This window comes from Channa argus, chromosome 9 (assembly GCF_033026475.1).
Source record: "Channa argus isolate prfri chromosome 9, Channa argus male v1.0, whole genome shotgun sequence".
Classification (NCBI taxonomy): domain Eukaryota; kingdom Metazoa; phylum Chordata; class Actinopteri; order Anabantiformes; family Channidae; genus Channa; species Channa argus.
Window position 1 is genome coordinate 21,913,996 of NC_090205.1, and position 21,798 is coordinate 21,935,793.

General features: G+C 38.3%; 1 protein-coding gene across 4 annotated transcripts in view; it reads left to right on the top strand.

Annotated features, from left to right (window-relative positions):
- The window catches only part of pth2ra (parathyroid hormone 2 receptor a), a 64,561-nt gene extending 53,786 nt beyond the window's left edge, over positions 1-10,775 (top strand). For 2 of the 4 annotated variants that reach the window (XM_067515435.1, XM_067515436.1), the window contains 2 exons: positions 3,567-3,608; positions 6,608-10,775. In XM_067515435.1, the coding sequence (XP_067371536.1) occupies positions 3,567-3,608; positions 6,608-6,994 (429 nt within the window). In that variant the 3' untranslated portion in view covers positions 6,995-10,775. Of the gene's footprint in view, positions 1-3,566; positions 3,697-4,038; positions 4,177-6,607 lie in introns of those variants that run through there. The other 2 variants (XR_010915158.1, XR_010915159.1) reach the window with 2 other exon arrangements.
- The last annotated feature ends 11,023 nt before the right edge of the window (positions 10,776-21,798 follow it).

The following is a 21,798-nucleotide window of genomic DNA, read 5'->3' on the forward strand; positions in this document are numbered from 1 at the left end:
CCCATCTTTACATTTTTGCAAGTGATATAAAGTGATAAATTATATAGGCCTGCATTTCCTGCATCACTCTAATGCAAAAAGGGTAGATAGGCTTAGATATGTTTGATAAGTTTGAAATTGTTGTTCCCAAAAATGAAAAGTGCAGGTTAGTGCAATGCAACGTATTGTGAACTGTGCTAATCCAGCGGAAAAGTTAAGGAGCAACTTGTGAGGGCTTCTCTGTGTGAACAACATTTATGGGTCTAATTATTCAGTCCCTTTGGTCACCTGTCATAATAAGTACAAAATGTGTTTTAAGCTCTGCTTCAGATCAGTCCCTCTTTATGTTTCCGACTGCCACAGTGTGCACTGTTCTGACATATTTTTGGCAGGTGCAATTAATATTAGGTCCCCTAAAACTACTTCAGAAAAACTGATAAATCTGTCACCTATTTTTGCTGATTTTCCAGAAATTCTTTTTTTCTTTGTAACATTTTGCAAATGAAACTTTATATGGCAACTTTGCAGTGTTCATTATGCTAATGATGACATGGCAATAGCACACACCTCCTCCTCAACAGGCTGGCAGTCATCAGGCTGAAACAAGACATTTTCATCAAGTTTGTTCAGTTTGGTCAATCTGATTTAAAATGTTTTTTCATGAGCATCATCATCTACAGTATTTAATTTAGCACAAACAATTAGACACAAGCTTGAGACTTTAGGGGCCCCTGAGTACTGGGGCCTGGCGGCAGTTGTGTGTGGAATAAATCCAGCCTTGGCAGCCAGGAATTTCTGCTTTCGATCTTGTGTGTTGGTGGGTGTGCAACAATTTGAGTCACAGTTTTCATATTCCTGCAAATATTCTTAACTTACTGGTTTGATTTATATTACACCTGTTTTTAAGGCTACTTGATTTTACTCATAACCTCTGTATAAACATTTGTTTTTATGATTCAAACTAAGCTCCAATCTGAAATCAGATTTAAATAAAAAGACAATTTTCTTGACAGTTAATTGAGATACAAAAGAGAACTTATTGATATTGCTGCTGCTGCTGCTTTGCTTGATAAAATACTTTTACTAAATAGAGCTAGTATGAACATTTCTCGCACATACTTGCTCACAAAACAAACGAAAACAGACACGCACCATCCCCCAATTCATCACTTCCACGGAAACACCGACTCTGTCTCTCCAACTTCTTATCTTAGCACAAAGTAGGAACACAGGGTGAAACAGGTCAGAGCAGGAGAATCCAACTTATTAAAGAAGTCCCATTGGAAGCAAATGCGTGATAGTTGGTGACATGTAACATTTTTATCTGTTAATACAAAGCCCATTTCTAAAGAAGTTGGAACTTTTTCTGAAGTACAATAAAAACTAAAGTCTGGGATTTTCGAATTTTCTAAAGCCTTTATTTCTTAGACAAAATAAAGATTTTCATTGTTCTGTTGACCAACTTAATTAACCAACCATAAGCGGCACAAGCCAGTGTTTTCTTTTGCCAGTCCAAAGTCTGGATAAATGCAGAGGGTTGTGTCAGGAAGAGCACCCGACGTAAATCACATGCCAAATTAAACATGCAAATAATAACTTCCACCCCAAATCTGACAATGACCGCCACTAGTGCTGTTGACCTACAGGGTGCTGGTGGAATTGGGCTACTGTTGGTTGAAGAAGGAGAGAAGAAAGGTGTGTTTGTAGGCATAGAGAGAAGAGGAAAGCCTATAGTGTAGGACTGATAGATGGGACTTTGAATGTTGGGGCTATTACAGGGAGGTGGTTGACATGATGCAGAGAAGGACCTTGCATAGCAGCCACTCCCATCACTGTGTGAGTGTGTGTGTGAATGGGTGAATGGGTGAATGGGAATAAACATTGTAAAGCGCTTTGGATAAAAGTGCTATATAACCGACCATTTACATTTACCATTTACCATCCCCAAAGGTGAGAGAGTGGTGATTGGTGCTGATTTCAATGGGCATTTAGGTGAAGTTTGTTCTTAAGGACTGGAATACAGAAGGACAGATGGTTGTAGACTTTGCAAAGAGGATGGAAATGGCTGCAGTGAACACTTTCTTCCAGGAGAAGCAGGAACAAAGGGACAAATAAGAGCGGAGGTAGAAGCACTCAGGTGGACGACATCTTGTGTCGAAGTTGTAATCTGAAAGAGATCAGTGACTGCAAAGAAGGGGCAGGACTTAAGTTACTTAGGGTCAACGGTTCAGAGCAATGGAGAGTGCGGTGAAGAGGTGAAGAGGTGAGTGCAAGCAGGTTGGAACGGGTGGAGAAAAGTGTCAGGTGTGTTGTGTGATCAAAGAGCATCGGTGAGAATGTCTTAGAGACAGTGGCACTGAAGAAAAGACAGGAGGCAGAGCTGGAGGTAGCAGAGCTTAAGATGTTGAGGTTCTCTTTGGTAGAGACGAGGATGGACAGGATCAGGAATGAGGACATCAGAGGGACAGCTCATGTTAGATGTTTTGTAGATAAAGTCAGAGAGGCCAGATTGAGGTGGTCTGGACATGTTCAGAGGAGAAACTGTGAATATATCGGTAGAAGGATGCTGAGGGTGGAGCTGCCAGGCAGGAGGTCTAGAGGAAGAACAAAGAGGAGATTTATGGATGTAGTGAGAGAAGAGGAAGCAGAGGACAGGGTTGGATGGAGGCACATGATTCGCTGTGGAGACCCCTGAAAGGGAACAGCCCAAAGGAAAAGAAGAACAATTTGCTGAATACAAGACTTCGGCTCCTCACAAATCTGTGGTCACTGTTGTCTGATTCTTCTCATCATGATGTGCCACTCTTTTTCAATAGGAGACAGCTCCGTTACTCCAGGCAGGCCAGTCAAGCACACACACTCTGTGTCTATAAAACCAGGTTGTTGTTGCACATGTAGAATGAGGCCTGGCATTGTTCTGCTAAAATATCCACTGAGTTCCTGAGAAAAAATGTCTCTTTCTAAGATCCCAATAAAAACATCTGTGACGAAAGTACCTTCACACATATGGATGTCAAGCGTGTCGTGGGCCCTGATTCACCTCCACACCATCAAAAGTGGTGGCTTTTTCACCTTTTGGTGATAACGGTCTGAGGGGTCTAATTCCTCTTTGGCATTAAGAAAAGTGAAGGTCACACACATTCAGAAGTGGTTCCTGCCCCGGACCTTTACTCACTGAGACAGCCTGGAGTCCCTGAATGTTTTCACCATATTTTGTACTGCGGATGGTGACTAACATATATTCTTTGCAATCTTGCAGTGAGAATAAACAAGTTGATGATGAACAATTTTCTCAAAACGGTTGGCACAAAGTGGTCAGCAGTGACCTTTCTTTGCTTAAAAACACGAGGTGGTAGATGCTTTTTCAATACCCAATCATAGCACACTCACCTGTTACCTATTCATACACCTCTTGAAATCCTCCAGAAATTTTTAAACTTTCATTTTGCCTCTGTTGGTATTGTGTTGAGATAAGAATGAAACATTTCAAATTAATTTGATCAACCTGTATATTTGTTCTCTTTTGACTTTCTTCCCACTGTGATCTCACCTTACACTAAAACTTGTTTATCGTTGTCTTCTTTCAGGGTTTCTTTGTTTCTATTATCTACTGCTACTGTAATGGAGAGGTGAGTGCATCGTTTTACAAAGAACATTCATCCAAAATAATAAGCACGAACATTGTAATACTAAAAGTAACATGATGCAAAAGAGGAGTTTAAAATGTAGTTATTGATTTCAAAATAAATAACCACAAAAAAAAGTTTAATTATTCAGTTGGCACATATGATCAAGGTGCAGGTTAAAGTGAAACAGTGACTTTGACTGCAATTTTTTTCAGTGCATTTGTTTCATCCTCTCTCAAAGGGAAGGTGATGAAAAATGCTGTCATGATATCAGTCATTCTCTCTTTTTGTCTTGCCTGGCTGCTGTATTTTGAACAGTTTGTGCTTAGCAATTTGCAACCATAAATGCCATTGCTGCCAGTTTTAACCCGTTTCTCTTTCTCCTTTTTTGATCCTTATTGTATACCTTGGAGCACTGCTTTCATCCTTAAAGACCTTTCAGAAGGACTTCAATTCAACCAACTCAAATTTATTGATTTTGACTGCATGCTTGGAACAAAGAGGGGCACAGTAGCTGGTCAGAGGAGCTATGGGGTCTGGATGTAGAATGCAACATGAGGATATCAGACATGTAAGCTGGCTCCAAGCTATGCACTAAATGAAAAACAAAAGAACTATGAGGTTATGTAGTAACAGTGATGAGAGATCAAGAAAACTGGAAGAAACACTAGAAATATGGTCTGTTTTTCTGGTATCAGTGAGGAGCCACTGTTGCATTTTAAATTTGCTACAGGTGAGTCTGGGATGACAAAGTTGCAGAGGCCAAGAAATAATAAAAGCTTGCAAGATAGAAATATAATATATATATTAGCTGATAACTTTAAATTATAACAACTAATAAGTTATTTGTCAAAGTGTGACAAAGGTTTAGAAATGATTTCAACATTATGAAATGCCATGTGTACATTTGAAGACCTAGCCATCTACAGGTCACTAAAAGCAGCCTGGAAAAGAGCTTGTTTGTGGTGGACCTGATGAGACACTAGATGACATAATGAGCATAAAGATGTGAATTACACTATTGAGTGGTAAAAAAAAGATAATTTATTTACAGAGTAAAAGAAGTGGGCCAAGTACTGATCCCTCAGGAACACCTCTATTGGCTAACAAGAGACTAGGTTTAAAACTGTCAGCAAGAATTTGAACTAGATGAGAGAGACTATTGTGTGAAACACTTGTTGAGATATCAAAACTAAGGAAAGGCTGCTTCTATCCATTCATTATCTTTACTGCTTATCTAGAAGTGGTTGACTGTTACTGGGAGGAAGGCCCCTATCTGTCCCAGGGTCACACAAAGACTGCGTTACCATGCACTTAAGAAACCTACTGGAAATCCTCATATACATGCAGCAGCAGAGTAACCTGATTTCTCCTCCAACTCAGACTTATTTTGAAAGCCTGGTGCACAGATTTTAACTGTATAGTGACAGAAAATGCTGGTTTCTGACTTTGGTATTTTTTTGGTGTGTGTTTGTATCAAAGCAGAGTGAAAAAAAGGTTAAGGAAAGGAAACAATGGGGAGACACACAGCCTTTCCCCAGCACAAATCCATGGGGAAAGTAACTTAGTGACTTCTATGATGAACTTAATCTTAGTTAAAAAGTCTTTCAGACACTTTGTTTTAAAAACGACATGGCATCACCCTGTAAATCAGGGGTGCCCAGTACGTCAATCACAATCTACCGGTTGATCGCGAGGGTAGTGCAGGTAGATCGCATGGAATTAACAAAGTAGACGTCATCCTCCTCACTATGAAATTTGTCACGTGATTGACATACAGGGCAGCCAATCTGACATCAGATTTTTATTTCTGACACATGGCTCATGCACATGCATACAACAGCACAAAGTGCTGCAAAACTCCAGCAAAGTACCATTCAGTCCATTTGAAATGGGTTGAAACATACAGAAAAATAAGCCAGTGAAGATGGCATGAATGAAGCCCTGAGTGCAGCTGTCACTGAGTCTTGAACAGGGCAGGTCTAATGTGCTGTATAGGAGCGCTACATATTAAGTGTCAGAATGTATATGTATGTCTGACAGTGACATGGAAAAAATGGTGAATGAAACAGCAAGTGTGCAAGCATAGTGCAACTCGTATGGCTTAAGTTCCAATATAATTCACCATCCCCCCCCCCCCCAGTTTGGCTGTTGACAACACAAGAAAAAGAGAGTCAGATAGGAAAGAGCAGCTCCTTCTCCCTGCAGCATTTAAACAGCTTCTCCATGCAGATTTAGACAGGGCAAAATCCATAACTAAAGAATTGGGGTGTTTATGGTGAAAGATATGCAGCTGTGGAAGATGCAGGATTTAGGCATATGAATGAAATGCTTGAACCACAAATATAATATACTCTTGCATAAGCAACACAGTAATGAAGAAAGCGGGCTTGTATTAAAATTGTTCTGTTACAGTGTGTTTGGTTTATGCTGCACTTTATTGTAATACAAACCTTAAATCAATGTGTAATGTAGCTATTTTTTTAGTATTTTATGTTTGTAGTAATTGAAAAAAAATGATTATTTTATTTAACATTCAACAAAAAGTCTTTGACAACGAAGTGGCAAACAGCTTTAACCTTTTTGCCAAAGAAATAAAAAGCATGTTGAAATTGAAAATTGCATTTTTTTTGCAATGACATTGCAGGAGCACATAACAATTGCAAAAAATGTTGTAATCATTTTTCTAGTTCACTAAAATTATTGATTCCAATGAGAATAGACCTCACTATTCTAAGTAACATGCAGACACACACACACACAGCTGCTTGGCAGCCGTTCACACACATACACATACACAAGCACACACATACATGAGGTTTGATACACTGCACTACAAGATCTGTTTTCAAGTGGAACCAAACAGTTCTTTGTTTGCAATTATGTGATGCTGTTAAAAAAAAAGTTGAAAGTACATTAGCAAACATAACATAAAGAAACAGAGACTGGCAGTTATTATACACCTAAGATTTTTTTCAGCATATTTTTCCCACCATCCACAGGTCCAGACAGAGATAAAGAAAACATGGACACGCTGGACCATGTCCTTGGAGTGGGAGAGCCCGGTGGTCTGCGGGCGCTACCGTTATGGCTCTGTCGTTGTCGGCCTTAACAACAACAGCACCAGCAGCCAGTCCCACCTGGCTGGAGGTGGGCCCTCCACACGCTCCACCACACTTGTTTCAAGTCGTGTCTATCGTAGCACGGGACCCTCAGTGATCAGCATGCACGCTACCCTTCCAGGATATGTGATCAGTAACTCAGATCCGTCCATACCGGAAGAACCTGAGGACAGTGGCCCCAAGCAGGTGGATGATATCTCGCTGAAGGAAAATTTGCCTGTTTTAAATACGAGCGCAACAGCTGAGGATGAGGAGGAAACACTGTAGCAGCTATGTAACGTGAAAAGACACATTAGAGACCGATGAAAAAGTTTGCTATCTTCAATTAAAACCCTCAAGAGAGACAAACACTTTTATTGTACTCTCTGTACAAGAGCTAGAAAATCTTCTTGAACCAGCTTATGACACACATTCTCTCAGGGAGGGTAACACCATAGTGCCCTCTATTGTCCAACAGCCACTGGAGGCCATTCAGAAAGTTTGAAAATATGCTGGTGCATATGCTGTATACTGTAGCCGTGTTGTCTGACTTGATGGAGATTTGTTTCAACAATTCCACTAAAGCGTATATTTCCTGCTATTATTTTGATTGGATAAAACATGTCTACAACACCCGGGCATGATGGCAGGCCACAGCAGGATAAAGCACAAGCACATCTGAAAATGGTTGATGCTTTAAAAAAAATAAAATGAAGCTAGGGTAAGATGGGGAAGATGTCCACCCCCATGTAACACCACCTGGAGAATAGATATCAACAAAGTTGATGTTTTTGTTTCCCACGTGCCCTAATATCCACAGTTTTTAAATGTCCACCTCCTCTTTACTGTTATTCTGCAAAAAAAAAAAAAAGACAAAACAACAATTTAAATGGAAACTGCTCAATGTTTTTCTTGTTGGTTCTCAACAATCTGTGTATTTTTGACAAAATTAGACACTGAGGGATCTGACACTTACAGAATACTTTACATTAAGGAGAGTCATGCGTAGAGTTTAACATTTGTTTGGAGCAAAATATAAAATGGGCTTTACTAATATAACATGGATATATGAAAAATAATTCACATCTAGAGCAGCATGTCCCAGGGTCATCTCCCCCACAGTGCTTTTTAATGTAATCCAATGTGTTTCCTTTTTAATATTTGTGCATAACACTGGCAAGAACATTATGAAATGACATAAGTCACCTCATGTGTGGATATCTATGTCCTTATAGCCATAGTAGCTACAATAACATAGAAAACAATATAAATTGACTGAACCTGTGTATGATTCCAATTTCTGATTAATAAACTTATAATTAAAGACACCAGTAAATGATGATGTACTGGTGCCTCCATTTAATATCTTACATAATCTTAATGATTTAATTTAACTTTAATTAAAGAAATCTTTCTGTATTATTACTTAAAGAATTACAAAATTATAGACACTTGGAGGATTTTGCACCATTACTGGGGCAAATTTTCTGTTTATGTGTTTTTTTAAATGTTAAATACAATAGTATTTATAACTATAATGCTATAAAAACTACATGTAATACTAGTACCAATTTACTAACTCCAAAACTGTATTTCTCTGCACAAACTCATGCTGTACTGCCTAAATTTGAGCCCAAACACTTAATCAGTAAACTGACAATGGGGCACATTCAATAAATTAAGTGAAATGTTTTTTAAGTCTTTTCTTGCAATTTTTAAAAATTTGTTCTTAACAAATGGCCTAAGTCTAAGTCTAAGTCTACATCAGATTCATGATGTGTTCCTAAACTACATTTGCACTGTTTGCGAAAGTGTTCTTTCGATGATGATCCCATTGTCATTTTAATAGTGTTCTCGATGTTCCTGTTTATGGGTAAACACCACTTCCAGTGTCCATAAAAGGGCATGAGACTGTGGGACTGTGTGCAAAAAGGACTTCAGGGAGTCAAGAATGGCCACACCAAATCTAAAGACAGTTGAGCACTGGACTCCAAATGGCAGAAATGTTTGACCTCCTCCCGTTAAGAAGGACAGTAAAGACGAACGCCTTGCCGCTTGGCAACATGTAGCGGCAGTAGTCAACATAACACAGGAGACCAGGATTCGAGTCCAGTCCAAAAACTTTTGTTATGGTTTTTGCAAACGTCACAAGTCATTAATTCATTAAGTCAGTCCTAACTTTTAAGGCAGATCACATTTTTACTAATCCCTCTATTTTTATTCACTGCCTTACCCAAACACAACCTACCCGATGGTTTTGTATCTAAGCCTGATCTAATCACTTTGTGTTCAAATTTTAAATCTCATGCATTTGGGTGTTTAGAGCCTAAAATTAATATCAACATGAATATTGCACCATTTTGGCTCCATTGTAGCAAACGGTATCTGCCATTTTTTTTACTGTGATGTCTAAAGACGCAATTTCAACAGATGCTTGCCTCCCTACATGGCTGTACTATTTCATCAAATGGTTCATCGACCCGTATGAGAGGGTAGATACAAACGAGATCTGTGGGCGTTAAAGTTGATATCTTTGGTAGCTCTCAAGCAGAGGCATTGCTAAAGGAAGTGAACAGTCAGATTCAGTAGTGTCAGCAGTGGATATGAAGAAACACAAACGCACACACAAAAAGATGCATAGAGCACTAATTACTCATTCCATGAATGCTGTATCTGTAAAACATTGCACAAATAATGAAGAAAAAATTAGGTGCACCTGTACAATCTAATGGAATTGCTCTGAAATGTTAGAATTTCTTCTATTTGAAAGCAAGGGACCAAATTATAGAACCCCCTCTTAATATAAGCCACCCCAGTGCAACGCCACCACCCACTATGACCTGATTATCACCTTTCTGACAGTTTCAACTTAAAAATTATAAACGTTATAACCTTGTAAATATAAAGTTCATTGCAGAGCTGCTGTATTGAATTGCATTAGATTGTATAGATGTACCTAATGAAGTGCTACACCATGTTTTATGGTGATGTTGTGTGATGAAAATTGAAGTATCACTGTATTATTTATTTATCTTAAAAGTCCATTTAGACCAGAATTTAGTTTTTCGAATATGATTCATGATACAAATATTATTTGTATCATGTTGTACATGTTATAGTATAATTTAAATACTATAACATCATAGAACCTTAGAATTGAAGAAAACTAATTAATTAAAATGAATCATAATCATGACTAATGACTAATTGCACAAAAATGAAAGCACCGGTAAAGGACTGAATCTTTGTAAAAACTGTGTAAGGGAATTATAAGGAATTTGTATAAGGAATTTATAAGGAATGTATATGGAATTTTTTTATTTAAGAACAGTTGATGAGACCCAATGTTATTAAGGGGAGCTTCTTCCCCTGTCTTCCCCTATGAGTATCATGACTGTTTAAGAATGAAATGTCAAAACTTGAATGATGAATACTTTTTTTATAAGTGTCATGGTGAACTGTGTTTATTTGTATAGTCAGCCCATTGTGTGCTAATAGGCAACTGCCAGTGGATCTAAATGGAATGAAATCCAGAGTTGTATGACTCTAAACAGCTGATTGAAATTAAATTAAAAATTGCTGACACTGGTGGATAGGATTCGAATGCTATTCCAGAGGTGCTTCTCAGTGGCAAGAGGACTTGCTTGATGCCCTTGAAAGATATTTTGATTTTCATCCAAAAGGCATCTTCAGCTAAGAGTGGTCTGGAATTAGAACTCATGAAGCCTTTTAAATCAGAATCTTTTAAAAATGTGAAAGATCTTCAAGCAAAATATGGCACATAAAATATGACTTACATAAAATATGACTTAGCATCATGATTTTTCTACTTTTGACAATCAACTATTGTGCTGACTGTAAGGAGCTATGTTTGGGGGCTACTTAGGGATTTTATGTCTGCATTGTGCATGCCCTTTTTGTCTGTGAATTACGTGAACTGCTTCTCATAAAAATACAATCTCTGTTGTACTCTATGTGCATCTCTTCAGCTGCAGTAGAAGCTTTAAACTTGAAAGGATTAATTTTAATCTTGTCTATGTGCTAAATACATTTGGCTGTTTTTCCCTGTGATTGTCTCTTTCCTTTATTTCACTTCTTAACCCCGCAACCTCCTCTTCCTCTTCTTTCTGCTAATAAATGTCAGGCAATAAATGTGGAGTCAACAGGCAAAGGCCTGTTGTCTGCCTTTTGATATAAGAGTAATTTGTATTCAATGCTTATCTATTCATAATTAATACACACACTATGAAGCTGTAGCAGGATCAAGTATAATAATTAATTTGAAATGACCCGTGTGTCATTATATCCTAAACCAAATGTTTTTTCATAGCCTTAAACAGTCGCTCTCTCCAGGATTTGTGGATCTTTTTGTGATTGTTGCAGCAAAAACAAGGTTTAGAACAAGCTAATGCTTTAAAAGTCTAAATGCCTAAAACGTCATGACATGTACAGTGACACCTGGACGTTGAATCTCTTAGAATTAGATTTTTCTGCATAAATGTCGTCTGAAATGTGATTTTCACTCTACTCCTATAACCAAATAAATACATGTTACCTGTGACCGGTAAAGAGGAAGACAATAAGTAAAAATAAAATTTAATAAACTTAGATTTAATAAACAAACAAAAATATATATAGTATATACAGTATATTGGAATGATTGCGTGTGTGTGTTATAGTTTGAATGATGCAAAAATCCTAATGTACAGTCTTATGGTCTTCTTCTTCTTTTCCTTTGGGCTGTTCCCTTTCAGGGGTCACCACAGTAAATCATGTGCCTCCATCTAACCCTGTCCTCTGCATGCTCTTCTCTCACACCAACTAACTTCATGTCCTCTCTCACTGCATTCATAAATCTCCTCTTTGTTGTTGTTCTTCCTCTAGACCTCCTGTCTGGCACCTCCAACCTCAGCATCCTTCTACCAATATATTCACAGTCTCTCCTCTGAACATGTCCAAACCACCTCAATCTGGCCTCTCTGACTTTATCTCCAAATGAGCTGTCCCTCTGATGTCCTCATTCCTGATCCTTTCCATCCTCATCTCCCAAAGAGAACCTCAACATCTTAAGCTCTGTTACCACCAGCTCTGCCTCCTGTCTTTTCTTCCGTGCCACTGTCTCTAAACCCAACACCATCTTTGGTCTCACCACCGTCTTGAACACCTTTCCTTTCATTCTCGCTGATACTCTTTTATCAGACAACACACCTGACACTTTTCTCCACCCCTTCAATCTACAGTCTTATGGTCATGGGCAAAAAACACAACCCGAAGCACATTTGGACACTTGCACTGCATTTTCTAGCAAGTACTGTCCACCTCAATCCAAAAGTATCTTTATCACTATAGTGTTGCTGTTTATCCAGTAAGACATTTATGAGCCTGACTGCTCTTGCAGTCTTCAATGAAAAGTCTGCAATGAATCCTCAATGAAAACTTCATGCATGAAGCCATGGAAAAGGAGTGAAACTGGAAAAGCAAAGGAACATATAGAGCATATACAAAATATACTTAGAATATAAACCCAATATTTCAAGAACACCTTGAGGGAATTTCTGAAAGTTTGGCACAATTAATTATTATTATATTTGGGGGCCCAAGGTAGATGGTTTGTGACATTATCTCCATCTCTTTTGTCCCTATCAGTTTTTGTGAATCCAATATTGCAATAATTTCTTCGCGCCGAAGCAGGAAGGGCATCTGGCATAAAAAGACATGCCAAATCAACGTGTTGAACATGTTCTGCTGTGGCGAACTCTGAAGAGACAAGCCAAAGCCGTTGATCGATGTTTGCAGTTGTTGCTTGATTAGTTCGAATGTTAAATTGGTTTGTTTGTGTGATGCATGTACTAAGATGTTTAAAAGCAACAGTAAGTGCTTCAAAATGAAAACCATAGGGGGAAATGCATGATTTAGCCTCTGATTATACTGTATGTGTATTGCTGCTCTCACTCTAATTACCACTGCTCGGTATTTGAGAGGCTACAACATAATGAGTGTCTGGGTGAAGAGGCAAAGGTTTGAGTGACCATGCTGTATGTCTGGTATAAATAAATAGAGTTGTTTGTGATCTAACAGATCTGCATGCTGTTTGTTGACTGCTACAATACCGTTTGGGTTGTATGTATTTATGACTCCCCTTTTCCCCTTTCTTGCCGGCCAATTCATTTCAAAACATCCAGCTGCCTTGTAGTTTATCATACAGGCCAGTTTAATTGCAGCCCAGCTTTGGAAAAGCAAAGCAACGCAGCCTTACTCAAAAGCAAACACACAATAACATAAATAAGATCCTTCTTAGACATTCACACAAAACAATCGTGGTTCAGCACAGTAGTGACCCATTAGCCAGTAGAAGATGTGATATCTGAAGCTTGTTAGCTGTTGTGATTAATGGAAATCCTAAATTGTTCTGTTCTATATAATTCTAGCAAGTAACTACTAGTTCTAGTTTAGTAATTTTTGCTTCATGTGGTTCCCTTTTTATGGTGATCAGGTCAACATGGAATTGAAGCAAAAACTTACAGGCTTTAATCTGTACAGAGAGGCTTTATCCTCACAGGACATTTTGGTCAATGGTGTTATTATTATTATGATGATGATGATGACAATGCTGATGATGATGATTAGTTACATGAAACTTATGTGTACAGTATGCTGTGACAGACTGTGGTGGGATCTATTTTTAAAAAAACTATAAAACGTAGATAATTATGGTTTCAGGGTTATTGATTGCACATCACTGAACACATCACATGAACTTTGCTTCATCATAAAACTGCAGCTAGTTATAAATACTATTGTATATTTGTTTACATTTTGAACTCTTTTACAACACCTACATACAGTAGCAACCCATGGTACCGACAAATAGTACCACAGTACCTAATTCACACTGAGATGTGGGCTAACTGTGCAAATTATGCTGTGGATGTAAAGCTTCAGGCAGAAATCGACAAACAGTAACAACGAACCGTCTTTTATAATAGAGAACTGATGTTTAAAGTCAGAAAAGCTGTGCCTGGATGCACAGAAATCGCCTGATGACCATGACAGTGTTTTGAATGAATTGGGTGATCCCACACAGTCTTTGAATGGAGGAGGTAATTTGATATCTAAAATACTTCACACAGGGAACCTCTGTTTTCAACAGTGGAGGTGGAAACAAAAAGACTGTAATTCATCTATTATCTCAAATGCTTATGCTCTTCACGGTCAGAGGGTTGCTGGAGCCTATCACAGTTGTCACTAGGCAAGAGACAGGGTACATCCTGGACAGGCCTCCAGTCTATATCTGGACCAACACAGAAAGACATACAGTACAAAGAGCATGGGGTGAACATACAAACTCCGCACTGGGAGACCGCAGGTGGATTTAAACTATAGTGACATTCGAGCTGCAAAATAACAACTCCACCATTGTGCTGCTCAAAAAGACAGCAAAGAAAATATAACTAAACTCTTAAATAAATAACTGAAATAACGGGTAAAATAACATACCAATAATTTTAATACACAGGCAAATGTTTTGTCTTTTAATGCTAGGTTGGGAAAAAAAAAATGCAAATTCATAATTTACACTTGCTGTATATTCCAATCAATGATCTATAATAAAGACCAAACTTTATTTATGAAAAAAAAAACAGCTTTTGAGATAGAGACTGGCAGATCTAATTTTCCACTCTTACATTCCTTGTGGGCCTGTGATAGAGTGTCTTGGCATTGTAATGCATATTTACCACTATCAGGTGTAGGGGAGGGTGCCCTCATGTTTCAGAGCAGGCAGCAAAAGCAACATTTTATCCAAAACACCAAGGAATAGGCAGTTTAGCGGTGGGCCTAGATAGCACTATAGTCCCACCAAGAATCATCTGCTGTGTGGAATACAAAAGCATGTTTCTTCTATTCTCCTTGTTTGCCTCCTCCTGTTATCAGTCCAAATGCAGATCTTAAATACAACAGCATCTAAACAGCAAAGCAACTTATGTTACTCAGCCTGCCCAGCGTATCCTTAGCATTAATGTTACATCCTCTTGATGTCCACTGCATACAGTACAGCAGACTGACTGTGATTTTCTGAAAACACCACTGGATGGCAAATTCTCTGCAAGACTCTCTCTATACCTCCGAACATCTGCTGGAACTGTGTCTCAAAAACACAGTGCCACTATGTAATTTTTGCTGTCAATTTCAGGATGTTAAACAAAACAAATTTCACATCTAATATGACTCAAACAATGCATAGTTTGTTTGAATAAATATGAGGCATCCACACACAGACAGAAAAAAAGCTGATGAGACAATTAAATTAATTTTCTTTTCTTTGTTAAACCCCTGCGCTTACATTACAAGAACAGATTGGGGCATTTGGATTCTAATATTGCCTGTTTCATGAAAGTAAAACAGATTTTTATCAATAAACAAAAATGAGAAAATAATTTAATTGAAATTCTACCACCACTTCTCTTGCTCACATCAATAATTGTGGCTTTACACGGTGTAAAGCATTAGGGTAATTACATGGAAAATATATAAAAAGCTCCAGGTCAGATCAGGCCTTTGGCTGCAGCATGTCAGGATAACAAATGATGAATAAAGGCTTATGTAGATCAGTTCTTGGAGCTGCTAAATTGATAAACAAGTTCAGAAATGGAATAATTGGAAACACCACGGGAGCTGCAAAAAAACATTTTGCTTACAAGGATAGATAGAGGGCAGGAAAGTAAACTTAAGCAAACATATAGACACACACACAAAAATAGTTGTTGTTTCGAAATAGTAAAGATCATAGCCTTTTGAAACAGAGAATAACCTGGCCGGTAAGACATGAACATTAGGGGAACAGGAGGATCTTGAAAATAAAACTCCTCTATCTCTCCATCCACCTTTCTTTTTTTTCTTTTATAACATTTTTATGAAATAAACCTTCCTACAAACAATGTGGAACACGTAGCCTTATGTGGCAGTTTCAGGTGTGTTCATTAGTGTAATGATCAACTCTCATGGACATACAGCTCCTCATGAACAGTTAGTATTGAACAGTTTAGAAAGAGTTTGTCTATTTATGAAAATTTAACTTAGTACATTCAGAGAAACAAACCTCAAAAAGAAGGAGAAATTTAACACAGGAATACGAAGAAGCTCTTGTATAATTCTCACCGACAGTGTGAACACATCCACAGGAAAGCTCACATGTAGGTTGCTGCATGTTCCAGCTCCTACAATTGTTCAAACTAACACAAACATTGAGCATATAAATTGCTGCAGCATATCCAACAATTTTCGCATACATGCAGCCTTTTACTGTTTTACAGTGTCATTGATCTGGAGTATACAATTAAAAGGACCCCGATCGAGCCCTAAGTCTGGGACATTAACAACAGTTAGGTGAAAGTTACCTTACGCAATGCAGTTCTCTAGGACTGGAGGTGATATGAAAAAGGAACAGAAAGTGATCAAATGTAGTATTAGCACTGAAAAAAAACTGGCTGGCAACTATTCTACTATAACTTGGTCATGACATTTTAATTAGCATCTAGACAATCTGTATTTGGAAGGAAGAATCCATGGACACTACTGGCTGAAACTCAAGTTCGAGTGTCGCAGCCTTCCTCCTACACAGATCAGCTCATAGCCATTATGAAAGGGATTTAGGTCTCTGATTTCTTTACGTCCATGTGAATGTTTTGTCTTGTCTATTTTCACACATTTCTCTGTGAAAACCTTGATTATGTGCCTTCCAAATCCAGTATCTTTCAGCTTCTGACAGCTCATCAGGTTTAAGCTCTCCTTGCATCCTTTCCCTTAAAGAGGAATTACGGATGAAACATTTGATGCAAGTGGTGACTCTAGGCACAGTTTTTAGTTTGATGTATTTCTTCAACTTCAGTATTGGATCTGGTGGTTTTCTTTCTGCCTTAGTCAGCTACACCTCCTTGCAAAGCTCCTGATCAGATGGTTCCATCTGCATCGCTCAGGATGAAGGACCTGACCTCAGTGTTAAAGCTGTCTGAACATGAGATTAGCAGGATTGAGCTTTCTTCTACAGTGTGATCAGGTTCCTGATGCAGCCAACGACTGTATCCCATCACTTTATTAACTACAAATAGTTTCTCTCTTTGTGAGATAGGATGTCTGGCAGCTTTTTATCCCAGCTGATGTGCCTTTGCCACATCTTCTGAAAGAGACACGTCATTCTTACTGTAAATGGTGTCGGAAACCTCATAGAATCAAACATATTCTTTTGGTGCTCTCCTTTATGATTAATATATCCATTAGAAGCCTGGGATTGAAAACAAAATTGTTGGTTTCAGGTCTCCATACTAAACAAAGCACATTTAAAACACATCCATGTTCTTTGCCGGCTAGAGCCAATTCAAAATCCCCTTGCTATCACTTAGCCTTCAGTTAAGGGGAATTTGTAGTACACTTACAGAGGTTCATGTAAGCAGCAGACAAGATCTTATTTGCATTTTCAGTCAGGGCATGAGTCTCTTCCACATCACTTGAACTAGAAATAAAGTCATCAACATAGAGTGTTCACAGCCTGTGGATAATTAGTGTGGTGTTTCCTGATTTTAGCTGCAAGCAAAAGTGCTCAAAAAATATGAACCATTCTTAGTGTAGGTGGTTCGTTTTCCTTAGGGGATCCTGTTGGCCACAAGAATCTTAAAGCATCTTTCTCCTTTTCTGCAGTAAAGCATTTGTAAGGTTTGCCATAAATGCAATAGTATGTTATATTTCACTGTTTTCATTTGAACAGTTTCAAATCAGTTCTTAGTTTTTCTTTTCAGTGTTTCAAATCTTTTCTGCGTGATTCTCCTAGTATCTGGTTGTTTAGGACCTGTCAAGCTTTTATTTGGCCTCAACATGCTCAAAGACCCAGAATGTATGTAGCTGGCCCAAAACCTGGGTGAATTCCTCAACACCGGTCTTCAAGCTTGACGCTTCCCTCATACTGGACAATGGATCCCTGCCCTGTCCAGCCAAACTTCTTCTCTCTAACAACAGTCTCTCTACTCTGCCAGACACAGTTTTCCACTAGTAGTTCCACAGCCCCAGTTCTGCATCCTTACTGCATGAAAGCTCTGCTGGAGACAGCCCTCTTTTTTGTAGCTACTGCTGATTTATGATTGCAGAGCTCACATGATGTTTTCACTCCTTCAAATTTGAGACTCTATATCATTGAAAATCTATAGGATTATATTCACAGTGTTGCGTTCTGGACTTCTGCTGCCAAAGGTGTGCAGCCTCAAGGTCTCTCTTTTCACTACAGGCAATCCCAGTGCTTTTACTCGTTTCTCTAGGACAAAGCTGACTATGCTGACAATGCTGACTTCCACTATCTATCAGGCAGTGCACCTCACCTTTTTCCTTGTCAAAATGTTTGTGCCTAACCTTAGCCCTACTGAGCCGATTTTGCTCTATGGTCTTATCTGCTGTTATGTTAAGGAACGTTTTTGTAAAATCTGTATCCTTTGCCCCACAGGTTATCACTGAGCAGCCAAATGTTCAGCAGGCTAATAGGATTCTATCTGAATCCTCTCATATGTTGAACTCTGGGTACTGTAGGTGATGTTGAATTCTGGAAGAAGATATAAGGTTCCTTTCTGTGAGCATAATTGTTATAAACACTTTTATTCCTTTATCAGGTAAACGTATTAAGGGTAGGGAGACACTGATGTAACTGCTTAGACACGGTCGAGTTGTGAGGTTGGTAAAGAAGGCCTTTAACTGATTTTGAACTTGTTTCTTTGGGTTCTAGTTCGTGAAGTACCTGACATTAAACTTGCCTCTGATTTACCTACATTAAAATATCTCTGTTTCTATCTGAAAATGCCTCACTTGGAGGAACCTTCAGTCAGATTATGTCATCTTGTTGCTCACACTATGGAGTTTGTAATCACGGTCAACCTGCTTTTCCATCTTTATCTTACTCCTTTTTAATCGTAATCATAAAAACACCAGCATACTTGTACTGGCCAGGTCACAGACAATCACTTGATAAGTCTAGTTCTATGTCACATGTAACAAATCCGAAGACACTGAACATGCTCAAACACACAAATTCTAGCAATAAAAGATTTTAAAGTTATGTGTTAGTAACCATAGTTTCCATGTGTTGTTGCTTTGCCACTGCAGTGGCACAAAATCTGTGGGAGTTGGAACTCTAAAACCAATTAGCACCAGTACTTAGATCAGTGACCGTGTTTAAGCAAATTGACATGTGCTCAGGAAAAGCTAATCTGGAAGTGACGAATATGTGAGAGCCCTGCTGAGACAAAAAAGGTACAAAGGACTATCTGAAAGGAGCACATGAACATGTCTAACAAGGAGCTTGAGGACACAGTGCACTCAAAGAAGCCCATGGATCACCAGAGTACTACCTCCATACGTAATTACAGTGGCATTTACATATTTGAACTATTTCTTGTCAGTTTATTTATTCACCCAGTACAACTGCAGTGCACGCCGCCAAATATGGTTGCCGAACACAGGTTTTCTTTTGTTTTGTTTTTTCTAACAGTGGCACCAAATCCTAATTACAATTAGACTTTAAGATGCTGCATGCACAGTAGCTGCACCTGGTTGTTGTTATACAGTGCTCTTCCTATTAGAGGCTCATTCATTCACTTTTGGAAAGTGTTGCTGGTCTTTATCAGTGCTAGAAGTAAAGTTGTGCCAATGAGAGTTAACAAATAAAGCAGACATTAAGCATCAAACTGTAGGTTTTACAAAAGAAAGATGCAGTAGCACTGGTGATTTTACTAAGATACTAGTAAAATGAAAGACCTCTACAGACAAGCTCTCTCTTTAAAGACAAAAATTAATACTAATATTATAATTAACACTATTTAGATTATAAAGACTTTTCAGGAGTCAGATGTGGATTTGTCAGTGATCACAGTCTGCTGAGGTGTCCATTATCAGAAATACAGATACACACCACAAGATTCCAACCCTTTGTTGGCAGAATGGCTGGGTTACTATTAGCCAAGAATGAAACGGAGTCATGTGAACTGGACTTTTTGCTCCTCTGTTCCAACCAAGAAAAAAGAAGTACAGTTGACAAGACAACCTTTGGGTAAAAAAAATACAGACAATTTTCAAATAAATTGAGGCTGATTTATGATAATTAATAGTACACAAAGAAAACATTTTAAATGGGGGACATGAGAAATGCAATTGCTTACTGAAAAATTATAGCAAATTATGAATTTGACACCGGCAGCATGTTGGAACATTGGTATGACCTTGGAGGATCTATCAACAGAGGAGGTGAGTTATGACGCCACTTTTCAGAGACTGATGAAGTTGTTCACACTTAAGCTTGATTTATGGTCTGAGTTGAATCTACGCAAGTGGCCTGCAGCCATTGAACAGTAGTTACTTTTAGAGAAATTACAGTAAAGCAGGAAATAAAGCAGATGTCACAGATTGTTTGAACACTGAACAAAATGAGGCAGAGGAACCAAATGGACCAATCCCTTTTGTTGTGGTTTTTATTGTCTCCTCGTGGAGTTACATTCAGAGATTTAGAGGGGTGCACATCAGGCTATGATGTAGATATATCAATAGGAACTATAGCTACGCAGTATCTGCGCGAGTCCCATCCTAGAGATTTTAAGTATGAGTATAGATTAAGTTTTAAACTAGAGTAATGTGTGGATTGGACATAGACGAAAGCAATTCTGAAAACTGTTTTTCCCACGATTTATTTGCTCCTGCAGAAGACAATAAAACAACAATATAAATTGTCTTCTGGCCTTCCCTGCACATCTGACCCCTATATGTACAAATAATAAAACAGTTTGCACTGAGAAATGCAGCTAAATTCCCCACAGCGTTACATTAGTCACACAGGACATGGCTGTTTGCCGTACTGCAAGCGGCACCAAAAAGACACAACTTACCCTCAACAATGGGTAGCAGCACTGTGAGGTAAAGGGGGAGGGGTCTACGGAATATCGGGAGGTACATAAAGGGCGATGTGCAGCAATATAGCTTCCCTGGGAATCAAAAGAAGTGCAAATAAAGATTGCTCAATTAGATTAAATTCAGAAACACTAAATGGAATTTTTAAATTATAGATAAAAGACACAACATAAATTGAAAATAATAATTACAAAACAAAGTGCGTTTTTAACTCTGTTACACTCACGACTGTGATTGACAGGCACAAAAACATGGTAGAAAAAACTCCCAGATCATACTTATATATTATCTAGCCTTATCTGACCCTTCTTAGATGTGCAAATTACCCATGCTGTGTGCATTAATGCACCCCTATAACATCACAGCTGCTGGCTTTCGAAGTGTGTGCTATTAACAGGTCAGATGGTTCCTCTCCTTTTTGGCATAGAGGTTGCACTGTCCCCGATTTTCAAAAAGAATTTCAAATTTTGACATATCTCACCATAGGACATTTTTCCACTTTATGTCAGTCCATTTTATATGAGCTCAGACTCAGAAATGTGTCATTGTGGATCTTTTTTTGGTATAGTTCCTTTTTTGAATGGTAGAGTTTTAACTTGATTTTATGGTTGTACAGACAAATAAAAAATGTATGTGGCCCTGGATCAATATGCAGTGGGACAGGATTATAGAATGTGGTAGATTTGCACTTGCTAACCTCCATTGAACCTTACTACATACTGTGCATCAAAGGTAGCTTCAATCTAAAGAGAGAGTGTAAAATCCACCTTTTAACATAAAGAGGTACAGTAACTCAGTGAACTTAAGCACTTTAGTTATAAAATTGTATGACCACTTGTATGTGATTACCACATTATTTTTGAGTGTAATTATAGCACAAATAAACCAAGGAACAAGTGGTTATGACATTTTAGATCAGGCATGGCTCAAGGCTGTAAACATGACAAATGAGAACAAGTTCTGCTCTTTTCTTTTTTTCGAAGCTGTCCTTTGTGGGAAAGACAAGATCAGACTGCTTATTAAAAATCCAATAATCCAATGTTTTCGCCTGTTCTTTCATTCTCATCATTTATGTCTCTGAATGGAATGACATGAAAATCAGAGACCACAACATACTTCATACTGTGTTCAGAACAACAATTTCATAGCTGTATCCGAAA